This window comes from Harpia harpyja, chromosome 15 (genome assembly GCF_026419915.1).
Source record: "Harpia harpyja isolate bHarHar1 chromosome 15, bHarHar1 primary haplotype, whole genome shotgun sequence".
Taxonomy (NCBI): Eukaryota; Metazoa; Chordata; class Aves; order Accipitriformes; family Accipitridae; genus Harpia; species Harpia harpyja.
In genome coordinates, this window is record NC_068954.1 from 21,214,471 (window position 1) to 21,232,212 (window position 17,742).

The 17,742-nt window shown below is 36.3% G+C and overlaps 1 protein-coding gene across 1 annotated transcript in view; it reads right to left on the reverse strand.

Moving 5' to 3' along the window:
* Positions 1 to 17,742, reverse strand: part of SNTG2 (syntrophin gamma 2) — a 193,879-nt gene that overhangs the window by 62,385 nt on the left and 113,752 nt on the right. Inside the window, exon 10 of the mRNA XM_052809394.1 lies at positions 4,533 to 4,662. Coding sequence (XP_052665354.1) covers positions 4,533 to 4,662 — 130 coding nt within the window. The remainder of the gene's footprint in view (positions 1 to 4,532; positions 4,663 to 17,742) is intronic.

Below are 17,742 nucleotides of genomic sequence, written 5' to 3' on the forward strand. Positions count from 1 at the left end.
TTAGGTGATGTGATTCCTAGCCTTACTGACTTCCCTGTACAACCTCAGTGGTTTCAACTGTGGTACATTCAAATGGAAATTTTTTAGTTTAAAAACAAAAAAAAAGCAGCAGCAAAGAAATATAAGCGTGTTTTCACCCAAGGAATAGAATTCTTTCTATCATCGAGGCAGTCGAATTTGTATACTGCTTCCTATACACAAGGATTTTCTTTCCATCTACATGTACCCCACATTCTGCTGCGTAAAGAAAGCAAGACCCTCCCAATCCTCTTTCTTTTTTTATATGTATGTTCAAAGCTCATATTTCATAAGTGTCTCCCTATTCAAACAGAAATTCGACTCCACTGCGATATGGAGTATCACTTAGATATACGTATACATAAAGGCATAAAAGAAAAGGTTTACACACTATGACATATACAATTAAAAAAGCCGTCAAAGGCATAAATATGATCTGGATTAATAACCCTGTTTTGAAGCCAAATTTTAAGTTTCTACCATCCTCCAAGGAAACTGCTGGAATGATTTATAAAAATCATAAATAATGTTTAAAGTGGAACAACTACATCTTAACTTGTTCTCTTACCTGCTTATGAACCACTCATTTATTTGTGAATATTCTTTTTAAAAATAACACCATTAGAACATACTGGGAAAAAAAAAATAAAGCCTTGAGAAAGTTACAAATATAAGAAACAAGTCTCTATAATGTAAATGAACTAGCAGCATTACCTTTAGGTGCTTCTACTGATTGTGATTACATTAACGTTCAGTGTTACGTTTCAAAGAAAATAATTAGGATCCATAAGAAAAGCTGTACATATTTAATAGCTGGCTATCTGAATGGTGCAAAACAGAGAAATATAAATTATTCCAAAGAACTCTCTCCTAAAAAACCATCTCCAGCACAGCATTGACACTTCAGCCTACAAAGAACCCTCTAATTGAACAAATTAAGAACAGGAGCAGTGAGAAGCACATGCAGATCAACTTGTTTCCTGTGCTTCTTGTTTCATCATGGCAGCTTCACTGCCAGTTTCTGTTCCCTCCCTCCCCTCAGTTTCTTCAACTGTACCTCCTGCTGTGAGAAAAGAGGTGTACGAAGAAATAAATGCGAGGTGCTGATTCATCTCTGTTTATTTCTGCCAAACGTAAATGTGAAGAGCTTTGAGAACATTGAGAAGATTGGGGATAGAACCACAAAGGAAGATGATAGTGAAGTTTCATGCTGGTAGAAAACTATGTGAAAAACAAGAAAATTAACAGAGTGATGAATAATTTGGGGCAAGGGTCCTTAGAAAAAAAAGTAATCCATACTGCTTGTAAAGCTGTTACTAGGAGATTTTCTGAGCTAAGCATACAAGGCATATATTAGTAAGGAGGGCTGAAGAGATACCCTTACATCTTTCTCCATGTTGCAGATTCCCTGTGCTCCTCTGTCTTATAAGAACTAATTCTCTACAGGCTAGTACCAGAATCATTATTTCTCATCTACCAAGTAACACTTTCTAGATATGTTAACATCCAGGGGTAGCATCCTTATGCAGTGACGACTTCTCACATCTTCACTACTGAAAGATGACTCCTCCTTTACACTTGACCCCCAGAGAGCTTGCCTTTGCATAGAAGTTAGATGATTCAGTACTTCAAAAGAGTAGTCTGACATTAGCAGAAGTGTCACCTTGTGGCAGAGCTATTTTTGTACTGCCTACATTAGGATTGTCTTCTGACATCAGCAGGAGATCTGACAAAGAGCTGCCAGTTGCTGAACGAGACTGTATTAGGGTAAAATAGCAAAATAAAGTATATTAGGGTAAAGTGCTACAGGAAAGATAGGGTGCACTGTAAGAAAACAATTAGTCTGTATCAGGAGCTCTTTAAGAACTAAAATTCTAAAAGAAATGATTCAAAATGGCATGCAAACGTGTATGACAAAGGATGTATATAAGAGTAGCACAAACAGGCACAGATGAAGTAAGAATGACTGAGATGCAGGACGAGTTGCTGAAGTCAAGAAACAAGTATCAGCACAAAATCTAAAAATGTGCGGAGGTAAAAAGTGAACAATGGAAAGCATTGCTTAAATACTTAGTAATAGGTCAGGTAAGAATGCTGACATTCCTTTTGCCAACAGTGTCAGCAAGAAGGTCCATTGTGACCATGTATCTAGCAATTAATTTGGGTACACAGATGATGGCATAGGACAGAATAGGAAATGAATAGTTTAAATATTTGGAGAAGCAATTGAACTTAGAGTCAGCAAGGACTCATGAAAATAACCCATAAGTAGATAATGGATTATCTCATATAATCTCTGAACCAGTAGTGATTATCTTCAGGTACTCCTGGAGAATGGGGGAGACACTCTACAGAAGTGGAGAAGTGCAGAAACAGGAAAAAGCTCTGAGGAATTACAGATCCATTCCCTAACGTCAATTTCAGAAGTACGATAAGAAAAGCATCATTTTGTGAAATGATAGTATTAAGGTAATAAAAAGCATTCAAAATGGATTTTCAAGAAGCCTAATCCAAAGGCCTTGCCCTAAGCACTGTGGATGTCAAACCATCTGTGTCCTGTGGCTGCCCAGAGGCAGGGAGGGCTCTCCAGCCTTCTTCTGCTGTACACTTCAGTTGCACTCCAGCCTCACAGTCCTGGTTCTAAAAAAGAGTTTGCAATAAAAGGGATTCTCACTGACCACTACATCTCCTGTTCTGATGATCACTAATTAAAATAATGCTCTGGCCAGACCCTTCCAGTTGTACCACAGGCTGCACAGCTGACAAAACCTGTAAAGCACTAAGTCCAAGCAAAAAGTTTACTCGCTTCTCATATGGTCTGTATGGAGTTTACTCTATTTCTCACTAAGAACACAAAACATGGGAATTTATCATGGCTGTTGTTTCTCAGACCCTTCCCCGTAACAGCCACCTACATGAACACCAGGTGGACTACTTTGTTTACAGAATTCACTGTTGTGATAGATAAGACCAATGCAAGTACTTGGTACATAACAAAATATTGCTGCAGACAGGTCACAATGCAGTGATGATACTATGTCAGGACACATGCTACTGCACATAGTGCATTTGAAAAAACAGTCTAGAACCCTACGACTAATAAAACCTGCTTGCATATATAGCCACTTTTTATTGTCTTATTCACATATATCCTTGGAGTGGCTTTTATTTGGTGCATTTCTTTAGAAAGCAAAAGAATTGGGCTTAGTAACTATGAACTGGAATTGCTCTAAAAATATTACCATACACTACTTTTTGCTATTCACACAGAAGGAATTATGAAAATTCATGAATAATTTACATCACTTTCTTAGAATTATCAAATAGTAATACCCTGCAAATGTTGTAAATCACTAAATAGGGAATAGAGAATATTTATAAAGGATGCATCATAAGCAAAAATGTTTGATTTTGTCAAAGACATTGCTTAAGCAATTGAATATTTAAAAAGAATTAGTGTAATAAGTGAACTATTGCGATCAAATGTGATTCCAAGTAACTTTTGAAGAGCAGAAAAATAAATTCAATTTCTAATCTGTTTTGACCAAAGATTTATGTTGAAATCCAATACAAATTCTACACAATATAATCTGAAGACCTAAGCAATAATTAACCTAGAGCACAAAGCATAAATTAAAGACATGCTACTAAATCATAATTTATAAAAGAAGTTACAGCCTGAACACATCTAAAGAAAAAAAGATTAAAAACCTGCACAGGCAATTCTTCCAGGGACAGCTGTGCTTCTATGTTTTCATCATCGATTTCTAGCATTTCAAAAAGACTGAAATATATTTTCAATATTGTACATTATCGAGTTCCCTATTTAACTTCGTGATTCATTCCAGAATCTTCAATAGTTTTCAGTTGTCCTTTCTTGGAATAATAATGTGCTGTCCAAATAATAATTTTCTGTTTCTCCAGGGATTATTTTATACTTCTGCTTGCAATAGCAAATGCTTCTTGTGAATTTACAGGAATAACTTAAAACAGCATAAGCACCTTTATACTTCTGGGGAAAAAGATGGAATAATATGACCTTAAATAAATCAACTCTTAGACAACTTAGAGAGGTAAAAAATACTGTCTCCCAATAAGCCTCTGTAAGTCACACTTCACTAGCTACAGAATTTCCACATGCCTACTTCAAAATCAACAAATACTAATTTCAAGCACATTTTAATTACAAAAATGTAAAAATGAAATATTTGGTCATATCTAAAGCTCTGTGAAATGACCAGAAAGGATAAATGGTTTGCCTTTAGAAGTCTTTAAAATAATAAATGCATCTGATTTTCTACCACTCTCTCTTCTATAATAACACTGCAAGTCTTGAAAACTTCTTGATACTTTTGATTGACCAGACAACTTCTCCCTGCTCTTTCCTTTCTCCTTCTCCCCATACACATGCGTTTTATATACTGTATCTTAAATGTCAATTATTTTCTACCCTTGGAAAATTAGAAATAATTTTACAATACCATAGACAAGAAAATATGCAGAAAGTAACATACATTTTGAAGTGTCAAATCACTGATGTTAGTTGATATTGCTCTCAGCCAGTCAGCACTCTCCTGGGCTGTATAAAACTGAAGTATCCCAGTACTAACTCCATCAAGTGCCAGTACTTCAAATGCATTAGATCTGCAGTAAGAAGAAATATATCCTTAAAGGAAGATACGTCAATTTTCTGAAACTGCCCAATATTTCTCAGTGTTCCAGTGATTTTTAAACCTTTTGATAAGTTTTGAGTCTTAACTTTACAAAGCAAAAGAAAGACAACAAAAAGAAGGATAATAATGGGCAGTACCAGGAGCAACACATACAATAAGTACTTTCTCTGTACCAGCATATATATGTGCTGATCATTTACCTCCCTTGAATATACATATTATGTTCATAATTACTGAACTTAAGGTAGTGTATTCAGGAAGTATGCATTAGATCTTTTTGAACAAACATAAACATTTTTTAAACCAAAATTACTATTTTCTTCATTGCATTTTGGTTTCATTTACTAGGAATGTATTAAGTTGCAAAGAACTGCCTTCCCAGCTTTAATTTCTTGTATTCCTATACTTTTCTACATAACATTCTAAGCAATGTTTCCTTTAAGCTCTTTTATGACATAGGAATTTGAAAAATGTACTTAGAAGTTTCTTTAAATAATTTTTGAATGTAGGGCCCTTTCTCAAAACAACATTGATACATGCTAATGTGTAATTGCATTTTATTAATTTTTTATGCATCTTTTACGTGTTTATAGCAACTTTATTCCGCAAACGCCAATGCTTTCCTTCCTATCTGCAGTAAGTTAGGCACTGTGTATGTACCTCTGAAATCCCCCACATTTGAATGCTGGTGTGATATGCTTTTTTTACTATGAGATTTTTCAATAGGAACAACAGAAGTTCATTAAGTAGTGGCATGGAAGTACAGTGGTCTAAATTTAAAACATGTGACATGCAATAGTTTCAGCAACTAAACTTCAGAAAGCTACCTAGATTATTTAAGTGCCCATGAGTGTCATGAGAATTAGATTTTAGTCATATACTATTGTGAAAGACAATTATAATTATCTGAATGATTGTGCATATGTTTGTTTTGTATATAATATGGAAAATATCACTGCTGCCTTCTACAGTTACAAATTAGATATTTATACTTACATGCTACATCACTTTCTTTTTGGTACTAACCTAGAAGAAAGCAAACTATTGAATCAAGAATACTGCTCTGTGAAGTTGCTGGGTTTTCCTGGGATTCTCTGATCTAAGATGAAGTCCTCTACTGCTTAATTTAAGATATATGTAAACACGAGCATTCAAAATGACACATAGAGATTAACAGGCAGTTATTGATTGCGTGGTTTAACGTGGTTTAACCTGGCCGAAAGCAGGACATTCATTCATGACTTACTGAAAAAGTTATTAACCTAACATTTGTCATTTGTAGGGAGTTTGATGGTGAACATGAATACTAAACTCTATATACTTGCTAAAAAAGGTCATATAAAATACCCAGCACACACAATATTAACAAGACGAAGTATCCTAATAGATATATATATATTAACTGATATACTTTACTGTTAAAAGAATAGTAAAGCATTATACTTGCTGTTCACAAAAATAAGATTCTTGGTCTGAAGACTTAAATATATATTGGCTGATTCCCTTCTTTTCCTTTTATGATTGAATTATCATGGTAACTACTAAAACCTGATGACAATAGGACAATTCTGCATCAGTTTCATTTCAGTCAATCTGTTTCACCTCTTCAGAAAGAAAGAAAAGGTCAAAACAAATCCTTTTATTGTCTTCAAGCAAACTGAGTGAAATAATCACCTCTCAACAGCATACTGTTCCTTTTACCTAAGGCTCTGACAAAGATCCCAACAGTGCTGTAATGGAATGACTTATGGTATGATCTCTTCAACATCCCACTGAGACAGTGAAGATCTGTCACGCCCTATGCATTGATACACAGTGGAGCATGGAAACAGACTTAATTTGGTGCCGTGAAGAGAAGCCATTCACAATGCCTAACTTAGATACCAAATTCAAATATCAAAGCTAAGATGCTAGAATCCTTACAAAGACAGAGAGGACAGTCCAGAGCATTTAACCGAGCCAAGAAATAGTACGTGCTCTCCACTGAATCCTCAGGGTGCCTAGGTATTAACTCAGCTTCAGTAGATGCATAAAGGCACGCCATGTGAATGCCTTATCCAAGTGGCACAAAGTTATACAAGTGGCTGATGAAACATCACAGAAGGGAACTCCTCAACTAATGCAACCAACACAGGCAATCAAGATTAAAACATGACAAGTTTTATTATAAAAATTAACCAATCTTTTATCGTTTGAAACACGGTGCTGGCCATCGTTCAGATTACACTTAAACTCTTGTTGTCCTTTACCTTACTAAAATATGGCGATCAGTTAAGAAAGACAGTTAAGATTCAAACAAACGCATCTAGAGATCAGAGCGCTTCACTGTCGGGGTATTTGCACAGAATCAAATAGGGTGTGAGGGATCCTGCAAGTCCTCTAGTCCAGCTTCCTCACTAACTGGTTTAAAATACAAATCTCTTTTCTACAGGAAGACCAAAACTGGACACAGTACTTTAGACACCGGTATTTCAGATGTGGCCTCAGGAATCCAAAGTAGAGGAGAATAATCACTTCCCTTGACCTGCTGACTATGTTACTGCTAATACAGCCCCATGTGTGGGGCTTCATCACTGAAAGTGTGTACAGCTAACTCATGCTCAAGGGGGTGTCCGCCAAGATGCCCAAGCCCTTCCTGCAGAGCCGTTCCCTCGCCCCTGCAGGCTGACACGAGGACACCCTTCCCCAGGAGCTCTGTCTGGTTCAGGGGATGTGCCGGAGGTGGTCACCCTGCCTGGCACAGGGGACGGAGACCTTTGGGGCACCACTGGCCCCACGGTGCTGACTCAGGAAGAAAGCTAGTTTTACCAGAAAGCAGTTCAGTGCATTAAATGAAATAGGAGAAGAAAGAGCCAGGGGTTTTCAAAGTTTACAGATGCCAGCCACAAAGTCTGTGCTAGTAATACAGTGATTTTCCTCTCCACCTTACTCAACTTTAGTATGATTATTTCTTGCCTTCAGTTACAATAGTTTCCCTCTACAGATCCCATAATATATTGTTACAGGTATCACACTGTGGTCTGAAAAGCATGGTGTATATAAGGCTACAAGTAAAAACAAATATCCAGACTAAAAATAAAAGCTTAACAAAATGAATGCTGAGGCTTTTGGTTTTAAGTGAAACAATCAATATAAGCACCAAGGCAGCACTGGAATTCAGGAGAAAATAAATTCTAGAGGATTAAATACCATGCCTTTCTCCACTTCCTCAAAACATAGAAAAGAAAAACGTAGAGGCACAACTAAGCACCTATTCCTGTTTGCCGACAAGGATGAGCTTTCCATTTAATACCAAATAGTAGGTTTGAGAGGTCTCAAGGTGCTATGAAGTCATCTCATCGCCACAAAATAAGATGACATGCCTTGGCTTTTTTTTTTTTCTCTGAGGCTGCAAGCCCATTTTAAAACAGAGTTAGAGGAAATTCCCATCTCTTCTACTACTGCTGTTACTGTAATGACTATTGCAACTAGAACCAGAAATGAATGTTTGCTTTTCCTAAATTCTAGAAATGTGGCCCAAAGTACCCTCACATTTCTTATTATTTTCAGATTTGTCTCCCAATCCGTAAATTTTTTCCTGCAAGCATTTCCACTAAGGAGCATGAGGCACTGTTTTCTATACTCAGCCTCTTTCTATCTCACTTTCATGGTGAAATGATGAATGGCCCTGCGTTCCTGGCCTCTTTTGGGTTTTCTTTACTGCATTAATTTCTTTTAATAAAATAAACACTGTCTTTGTGAGAATGGCAGCCAGAATAACAGATGGGCATTGGTGGACTTAAGTTCTCTTCCTGACATGGACACTTTTAAACAGTATTAATGAATATTAATAAAGCACATTTTGCCATACTAGCAGTTAGCTACTATAGAGGTGTTAAATCCAAAGACTCTTCTAAGAGAAAATGTATTTTCAGTGCCAGCTGAAATGGGAAAAGCTGAATTTTTACTTTATTGGAGGCTAAGAATTGCAGCAAAATATATTTTAAGATTTTCAGTATCTGTGGCACGTGAAACCATCTTTCCATTAGACTTATCTCAATGTTTTACTGTATTTCCTTAATAAAAACCTAGATGCTTGTCTGACAGCAGCTGTTTTACCTGAAGTTTACTACCGTGCTGATACAGACAGACAGATTTGATCAGCTTTGCACCTCGCCAGGTCCTAAATCAGTCTTCCTTCCTGTTTATATGATTTTTTGATGTCTGACTTGAGTTTTTATTGCTTTTCTTACAGCATTTTCTAGTGGCTTGTTTATAGTACTATATGGCCCTCTTACTAGAATTTCTATTTAGCCTGAAGTTTTGTGGGCTATGGGTGGATCTGAATGGAAATTCCCAAGAAAGAGTTATCTGAATTACTTAATCTCTTTGAAATTCTGTGTTAAAAATAATGGGATTTTGTGCTGTAAAGGTCATACAGCACATTATTTTAAAAAATGTTCAAATTTGCTTATATAATTAGACTATTAACAGAAACTATGTAGCTAAAAAGATATCAAAGTATTAAACATAAACTTGGATTGCATTTCATGTTTGGTTTTTTTTGTGAGCTTTCAGTACTGTAACTTTGGTTTATTTTGTATTAAACTTGGAGTAATGAAGTAAGATAACTGAAGTAACACAGACATTACATTTCTACAGGTATTTTCTTAACTGATGTGGCAGTAGAAGCAGCTGTATTCCATAAGATTTGTAATAACTTGTGCAGAAGAAAAGGACAGTGGGAGAGGGGACAGTTTTAGCATTCATGAGACCTCTTGTCCTGTTCCCCATGAAGTCACACAAATAGTTACACTGGCACTACTAAGGAGAAAGAACAAGGGTAATATCTCCAGCGGAAAGAGAAAAGAGAGTAGGATGCAGGTGTGAGGTATTTGGCTTTGCTGCAGACAGAAAAATCTGAGGAATTACAGTCTCAGCATGCTTTATTTGTATGAAAGAAAGAGGTGGAGGAGTCTTGCAGGGAAATAGGAGCAGCTTGAATGACTGAAAGCTATATACAATATCAGTGTACTACTGTTGTCTCTTGAGTGCAGAATGTATAGCAGGACCAGTCACTGTTGTGGGCTGGAGAATGGGGTGTATATATACTTACTAATATGTGTTTTATAATTCCAGTACAATTATCAGTTAGTGGTAATTCAAGTGAGATGGATTTCACCCCATTCAAGCATATAAAAATTCTGTTCCCTAAGTATATGGATGACAGGCAGCAGACACAAGCTGGAATACAGCAAAAATCAATTCAACATTAGATTTTTTGATTTTTTTTTTCCCCACGAAGGTGAACAAATACTGGCACAGGTTGCCCAGTGAGGTTGTGGAATCTCCATCCTGGGATGCGTTCAGGAATTGACAAGAGATCGCCCTAAGCAATATGTTCTCATTAGACATGCATTGAACAGGGAGCTGGACTAGGTGACTTCCAGGTTCCCTTCCAGCCTAAATTATTTGATGATTCTGTAAGTGACTCATGCTAAACTCAGGAACTATTTTGTTTTATCATAAGCAAATGCACAAGATAGGTGAGCTGGATCATTCTCTGGAGATGCTTATTTCTCTCCATGGACTACCAAGGTGAGGCCAGGGATTTAGTAGGTGAATGACTGTTAGATGTCTACAGTCAGGTGAGATGAATCTCGTCCATTAAACTCCAATCTCACAAAGATTTTAAGCATGTGAATGGTCGCACAGCATTTAAGTGGAATGTAATTTTGCCTTAAGTTATTGACATGCAGATGTCGTCTTAGATTCAGAGGATAAGTCACATGTTAATTCTACTCAGGAAGTACAAGAAAATATTAGTAAATATAAATCAGCAAATCAAACACCATTTTACTGAATGCATTGGCAAAATAATTATTACCAAAGTTAAAAACCCTGCAGCTGTATTTTTAAAACGTCTTAATGCAAGTATTTACAATTTATTTTAATCACTAGGATAATAAAGATGCATGTTATTTTCTAATTACTCCTTAAGCACAATGGAAGTGTGTGGGAGAGGTCAAAATTTTAAATAATAAATCACTCAACTGTATTTCACAATATCCCTTGTAGGACAACTGGATTTATTTTAATGACGTCTTCAGAGCTGATGTGATATGTCAATGGCTTCAGTATCCAATATAATACATAAGGGTCTCTAGGAATTTTTTTACATACTTGAGATGGCTAAGAAAATCTATATTTGGATAATAATTATTGGACTGCCTGCCACTGTAATGCTGGTTCAGGTTCAAGCTCTATAAGTCTTTCGGCATGAGGAGAGTCTATAGTTCACAACAACAAATCTCTGTCATCTGTCATACAGAGATCATCAGTGACATTATATTTAAATTATATGCAAAAGATTACTTCTTCAAGATGTTCAATTCTCCACATGATTTAAATATTCAATTTATACTGTCTATGAAATTCAGACATGTTTGTTAGTGAAAAATAGATGTCCATGTGCTTGACTTACACTGAGTAATGTGGTGGATTTCTCTGAAATCTAAATACCCTCTGCTTTCAGAGGAAAAAGCAATAAAGCTTGATCATATAATTATTATTAGTATTGATAACACACTGCAAATCAGTTTCTTTTTTCTCATAACACTCCTCTGAAAACATGTATTTCTTGAACAAATAGGTATTTTGTAAAGTAACAGTGATAAAGCTAAGTAATGAGCATCACAGACTTCAACATATTCAGATTGCTCTGGAGTTTTTTTCTTTTTTGTGTCAAAGTTAGTGGGAAGCAAGCAGGTCTGCTGCAGAAACTCAAGGCTATTTATCCTGAGGCATTTATTGAAGTCTGGGGGCAGAGCCTTGCTGAGCTAATCCTGGTGGATTAGAATTCAGTATGTTGTCAGCAAGCAGAAGACAAAATAAGCCTCAACTTCTCCAAAAAACAAACAAACAAAAAAATAATTCTTTGAACTTAGTGGTAATATTAATATGAACAATTCCCCAAGAGTAATAAACTGTTTATCTTTCTTGGGGGACAGGATTTATTTTGCCTTTTCTTCTGCTTGCTGGCAATATGCCATGGTGTGATCCACCACTCTGTCTTCTAAGGGATGGTATTTACGAGAAAAAACAAGAGTGAACAGGTGTCACATCAATTTTCCAGAGCAACACATCATCTTTGGGGGAAAGCAGAAACGGTTCCTGAGTACATGCATCCTGAAAAGAATGAAAGTTCTTCATTTTTGCTTGTGCACTTAGTTGCAGTACAGATTTTAAAACTAGAAGCTAAATATCTCGAGGATGAAGATTCAAAAAATAAATCAGCTCACTCTCCCTATGTTGGCTTCATGCTACTGAACAGAATTAAAGGGATGTATTTAAGCATGTGAATACATTGCCCTAGAGCGCAAAGAAACAGCAATTTCCTTAGTTTTCATGTCACTGATTTTTGATACACTTTTAGAGTGCAAGTATATTACATCCAAAAGTATGTCTAATTCTGGCCAAAACATTTTATGTCACTTCTCACATAAGGAACAGGTACTAAAGTGGTCCCAGTCTCTAAGAATCAATCAATATTCAGTGCTGATCTTTTATTCTGTATGGCATAGGTCCTGTCTAGCTTCTTTTTCCTGCCTATACCTTGATTTTTCTCTGATTTAGCAGCTTACTCTAGCCAAGGGTAAGTGGCTAGAATTGTGGAGAGATCTGCAGAATGCCTAGTTGCTTCTCATGTATCTTTCTGTTTACAGTCTGTTGAGCAGATCTTATTCTGTAGCCTGCATTTACCTGATCCTTTGCAATTGATTTCCAGAATGTCTTGCTCCTTGAGCAGAATTGTGACAAACGTACTGGAAACACTTATTTTAATGATGCTCTTAAAGAAAAACACACACAGCAGTCTTCAGGCAGTCCTTAAAGAACTGTACATAGCACATTCTTTTTTTAAAAATCCACTGACTTCATGGCTTATTCTTTTTATATATCGCCTGAACAATGTAGTAAAAAACAATAAATTGCCCTGTCCCTCATATTCCTGAAGACATAATAAAGTGCTTGCTGGAGTGCTCCAAAGATCAACAAATTCAGAACAAAGGTTACAGAATGGACTCCCATACAGGCAGATGCCAAGCTAGTTTCAGTACAGTGCAACGACAGTCAAAAAGTCAATAAGCATGGTAGAAATCACAAAACATTGCCCATAGTGAAATATATCAATTTTATCACGAGGCTATCGGGTCTAAAAGGCATTGAAAATGAATGTCACTTTCCAACTCTATGCAGAATGGAAAAAAAAAAAAAAAAGTTAAAGTTCCTTAAGCGCCAAAGGAAACCCCAGTTGCCAAAACCTAAAACACTACAGGTAAAAATAGGAACAGCAGGTGACAGTACAATACCTTTTGAGAAAACAGAAAATTTCCAATAGAAAATTTTACATTTTAATTTGAATAACCAGAACTGTACATGGATTTTAGATGAGGCCTTTGTAGTGTTTGTATAATGATTTTAATGCTTCTTACTTTTGGAAAGTATTTCTCCTGCTATACCCTAAAATACCTATTTCTCCTTTATAAGTCAACAGGACAACGGTTTTTCAGAGCTATTCTCTGCCTTACTACTGTACCCAGTCTTTGCCTTCCTCTGCTGCCATCTGCCAAAAGGCTTCACCAGGCTCCCACGAAAAACTGTGTCATAGGATTTTTCTGTTGTAGTAACAATCCTTAATATCATCCCCCTGCACTTTGAACTATTATGTTGCATCCCATTTCCAATAGTTCCATCCTTTCATAACATATTGTGCTCCTCTTCTGTACTGATGATGCTGATTCTGTCACCAATGATCTCAATTAGTGTACTGTTTTCTGCATCATCAAATAGCTCTTAAGGCAAGCTATTAATAATATCCCTCCAAACCTATACTTTCTTTTTCATCTTACCTTTTATCAGAAATTAATCTCTCTGCCACTGTCTCCCACCCTATCGCTCCATATGAGTTTGATTGTGATAGCTTTCAGGTACATACTCATTCTTCTTATCCTCATGTTCAACATAATTGTTACGGAAAACTGTCAGCAAATAATCATTCAGGTTTTGTAACTCAGATTGTGTTTAATTCCTATACCTTTCTCAAAATGGTTTATTCCATTTCTTACTTTCCAATTTATTTATCTAATTAAAGACATGTTGTTATCTCACTGAAATGTTAAAATGGAAAATAGAATCCTTCAGAAAGATTCTGTTAAGAAACCAGTGAGCCAATTAACCCCCCCCCCCAAAACCAACAAACCCCATTTAAAAAAAAATCACACAATACTTTGTAGTAATTGCTATGACCAGAATACCAAGAAATAGAAAATAACACTTAAATCTAATTAAGTTGTTTTGTAATTGGGATCATAGCTACATGGGCTCATAGCTACTGGGCCTGAATTACTTCCAGTCCATTCATTTCTTCAATTTAATTTCCATCTTCTAAATAAGCAGGTGGTTTTTCTCAATCTCTGAACTCACAATGTTCAAGAGGTTATAGCTATTGTACCTTCACTTAAAGCTCCAGTCAATACAGCAAATAAAAATGATCATATAGCACTGTCAGTATCTGCCGTAAAGGACTAAAAATACTTATCTACACATTTTTGCAAATAAGGATTTTGACATTCCATAAGAAAAATGAAAGATTATAAATGAATGAACTATGTTCTCCACCTTCTATAAGGTTACATATGTTTACTTCTCTATCATAAAAATAAAACCACCCCAAACTATACCATGAACTACAAATTCCTTTGGGTGAGAAAGACTTACTGATCTCATTATTTCTCTGTTAAACTTACACCACATTCAGTGACCAACTCTATCCTCAACAGTCAAAAAATGTTTCCATTACCAGCTAGCAATTAAGAGTATTCACAGGAAGAGAGTTCTTACTGTGTATATTACCTTACCTCTTACAGAGAAAAATGACATTGATGGATTGGTCAGAAGTGTAGAATGATAGAAGTAGTAGTGCTATATTATAAAGGCAAGTGAATAAAAAAGTTATTGAATTAATGAGTAATCAAAAAGACTAATCAGCATGCTGCATGGAAGTATTCAGATAGACTCCAATCATATCAACAATATCAAATACACTAATTAAAGGTGATTTCAGTAGTTAATACAATGATTCTCTTCCCTTGAGAAAAGGAATGACATCTACTACATTTCTTATGTTTCCTTTAAAATATTCTGGGGAATTTTGCTTTTGTTTTGTGATGGACAAACATACTTCACAGTCCCAGTCTGCAGTATTTACATTCAGTCCTTTTTATGCATAAGGAAGGAAAAAAATCTATCCCTTTCTCTCTTGTTTCTGTTAATATGCATGGTGCTGACAGAATCTAAAATCTATGAAATATATACTCTTGTGTCATTAAGTCACCAGTCTTAAGACTTCTTGGGAAAAATAAAATGAAAAGTCAAGTGAAATGGAAAGTCAAAGGTAACTCCTTTCTCTTATAATGAAAAAAGAATAACAATCAGATACAGGTGTTCCTGGCCATCTCATCAACAAGAGCTAAAAGTATGCCCTTTTTTGTACTGGAAAACTCAAATGAACTACAGAGGAATTTTAACTGCATAGTCTAACCACAAAGGAAATAATACAGCCTAATCTGATTAGATTAGACTAGATTTGATTTAAACGACACTAGAAGTATACTACAGTCTAACAGACAACTCTAGCTACATAACATGTCTCTAATTGAAAAATGGTCAAAAGTATTGAGCAAGATGCTGACAAGCCATACATTGTCATACACTATATTTTTTTAAAAATAAAGGCAACAAAAAGATGTCCTTCAGTAACATATCAGACTCTGTTTGACCTTACGACAGACAATCTTTTTCTTGTTCCTAAGGTTATCTGAAAGTCAGAGCTTATTTACCACCAGAAAAAGAATGCTGAAAATATGAAACCATCTTGAATATGATAGAGAAGAAAAGTGAATGAGGTCAGAGGGGCCATCAAGACTGGCTGACAGCAGTTTATCACATCAGAACAGCAAGAGCAGTTGGACTTAAAGATACTATACATAGAATATATAATACTATGTATTAAAACAATCAGTCTGTGATTTTAGTAACAAAAGTATGCTAAGTCTGCTGTAGTCAACTGCAAGAATTTCACAGGTGAAAAAGCTGTTTTTCTATCAGGGAAAAGAAGGATTGAAGAAAGCAAAGTGTGCATTATCTGTGAGTGGATAGACAGCAAAATAATCATACAGGCTTCAATATCCTTTCACAAGCCATAACATTTTGCATAGTTACAAGGCAATGTCAAAAGCCAAAGGGGTACAGATAATTTTGATGGAAAGAATGAAATGGACCTCTCTGAATTTAATTCAGGTAGTGAGTAGGGGTAAAGACCTTTCATACAGTCCATCTAGCTGAAGAGAAGGCACACAGCTGTGCATGTGACGCTGCAGAAGATAGTTCCAATACTTCAACACCACAGACTTAAAAAGTAATCTGGCTGTTCTGGTGACAGTGCACCTTCTCAAGACCAACTGAGGTAACTTAGAGGATAAAATGTAATGAAGCATTGCAAGAAAACAAATTTATGAGAAAGAACATGAGGGAGACAAAAAGTTACAGGGATGACATATAGACTCATGGACTCATTTAACACTGAAAAAGCAGGCATGCTGTCTACCAATGTACGGAAATAGGCTCCAAATAAATATTCAGAAAATGGCAAAATTAGCAAATTGGTTAGAAGGATCCATGATATATTCAGGGGAATTGTCATGGAATCATTCAAATGACTTTAGACTGATGGCTGAAATGTGAAAGGGAGCGGAGATGTGTAGATATGGTTGAAAGGAGGATTGTTATCTAGACTGATGCCACCATTTATACTTGTAATTGCTTGTAGGTTTTATTTCATGCAAAGCAGACGCTTGATTTTAGAGAGCAACTACTGAAGACAAATGTTGGAATTTATGCTTATATGAACATGGGGAAATGTAAAAGAAAGGATACAAGTGGGATAGTATTAAAAATATGTACATGCATTTTGGAGGAGAAGAGAATAGGATAAGAGCAGTCTGATATCCCTGAGGCAAAAATAAACACCTTTAGTAAGAACACGGGAAACACCTCATCTGCAGTTAATCTCAAGGTGGTATTCCTTTAATGCTCATATAGATGTTCTTGTTGGTTTACCAAAATAAGCAAGGAGCATTTAGTAGAACTAAAGTATCATGGGATAGTGATAGGCTTTATGGAACGATTTCATCTTCCTTTAGAGTGTTTACAACAAAAAGGAAAAAAAAAACACCAGTAAAAAAAGGAGTGCTGTGTATACTAAATATATATGGGAGTGAGATGCATCACAAGAGAATGTATCTCTCCAAGACTGAAACTGAAAGCACTAAACTCCTCAATCCTTACAAGAAAAATATATCTGTGATGGGTTGATCCTGGGCCAGCAGCTAAGCACCCACACTGCCACTCACTCCTCCACCCCTCTCCAGCAGGACAGCAGAGAGAATAGAAAGTGCAAGAAAACTCATGGGTTGAAATAAAGATAGTTTAATAAGCAAAGGGAAGAGGAAAAAAAGCCAACAAACCAACCCACAACAAAATAAGTGATGCAAAGACAACCACTCACCATCTCTCACAAGCAGAATGATGCCCAGTCAGTCTCCAAGCAATGGCTAGATGCCCCTGTTGTGGTTTAACCCCAGCCAGCAACTAAGCACCATGCAGCCGCTCACTCACTTCCCCCCACCCAGTGGGATGGGGGAGAAAATTGGGAAAAAGAAGCAAAACCCGCGGGTTGAGATAAGAACGGTTTAATAGAACAGAAAAGAAGAAACTAATAATGATAATGATAACACTAATAAAATGACAACAGCAATAATGAAAGGATTGGAATGTACAAATGATGCGCAGCGCAATTGCTCACCACCCGCCGACCGACACCCAGCTAGTCCCCGAGCGGCAATTCCCTGCCCCCACTTCCCAGTTCCTATACTAGATGTGATGTCACACGGTATGGAATACACTGTTGGCCAGTTTGGGTCAGCTGCCCTGGCTATGTCCCCTCCTAACTTCT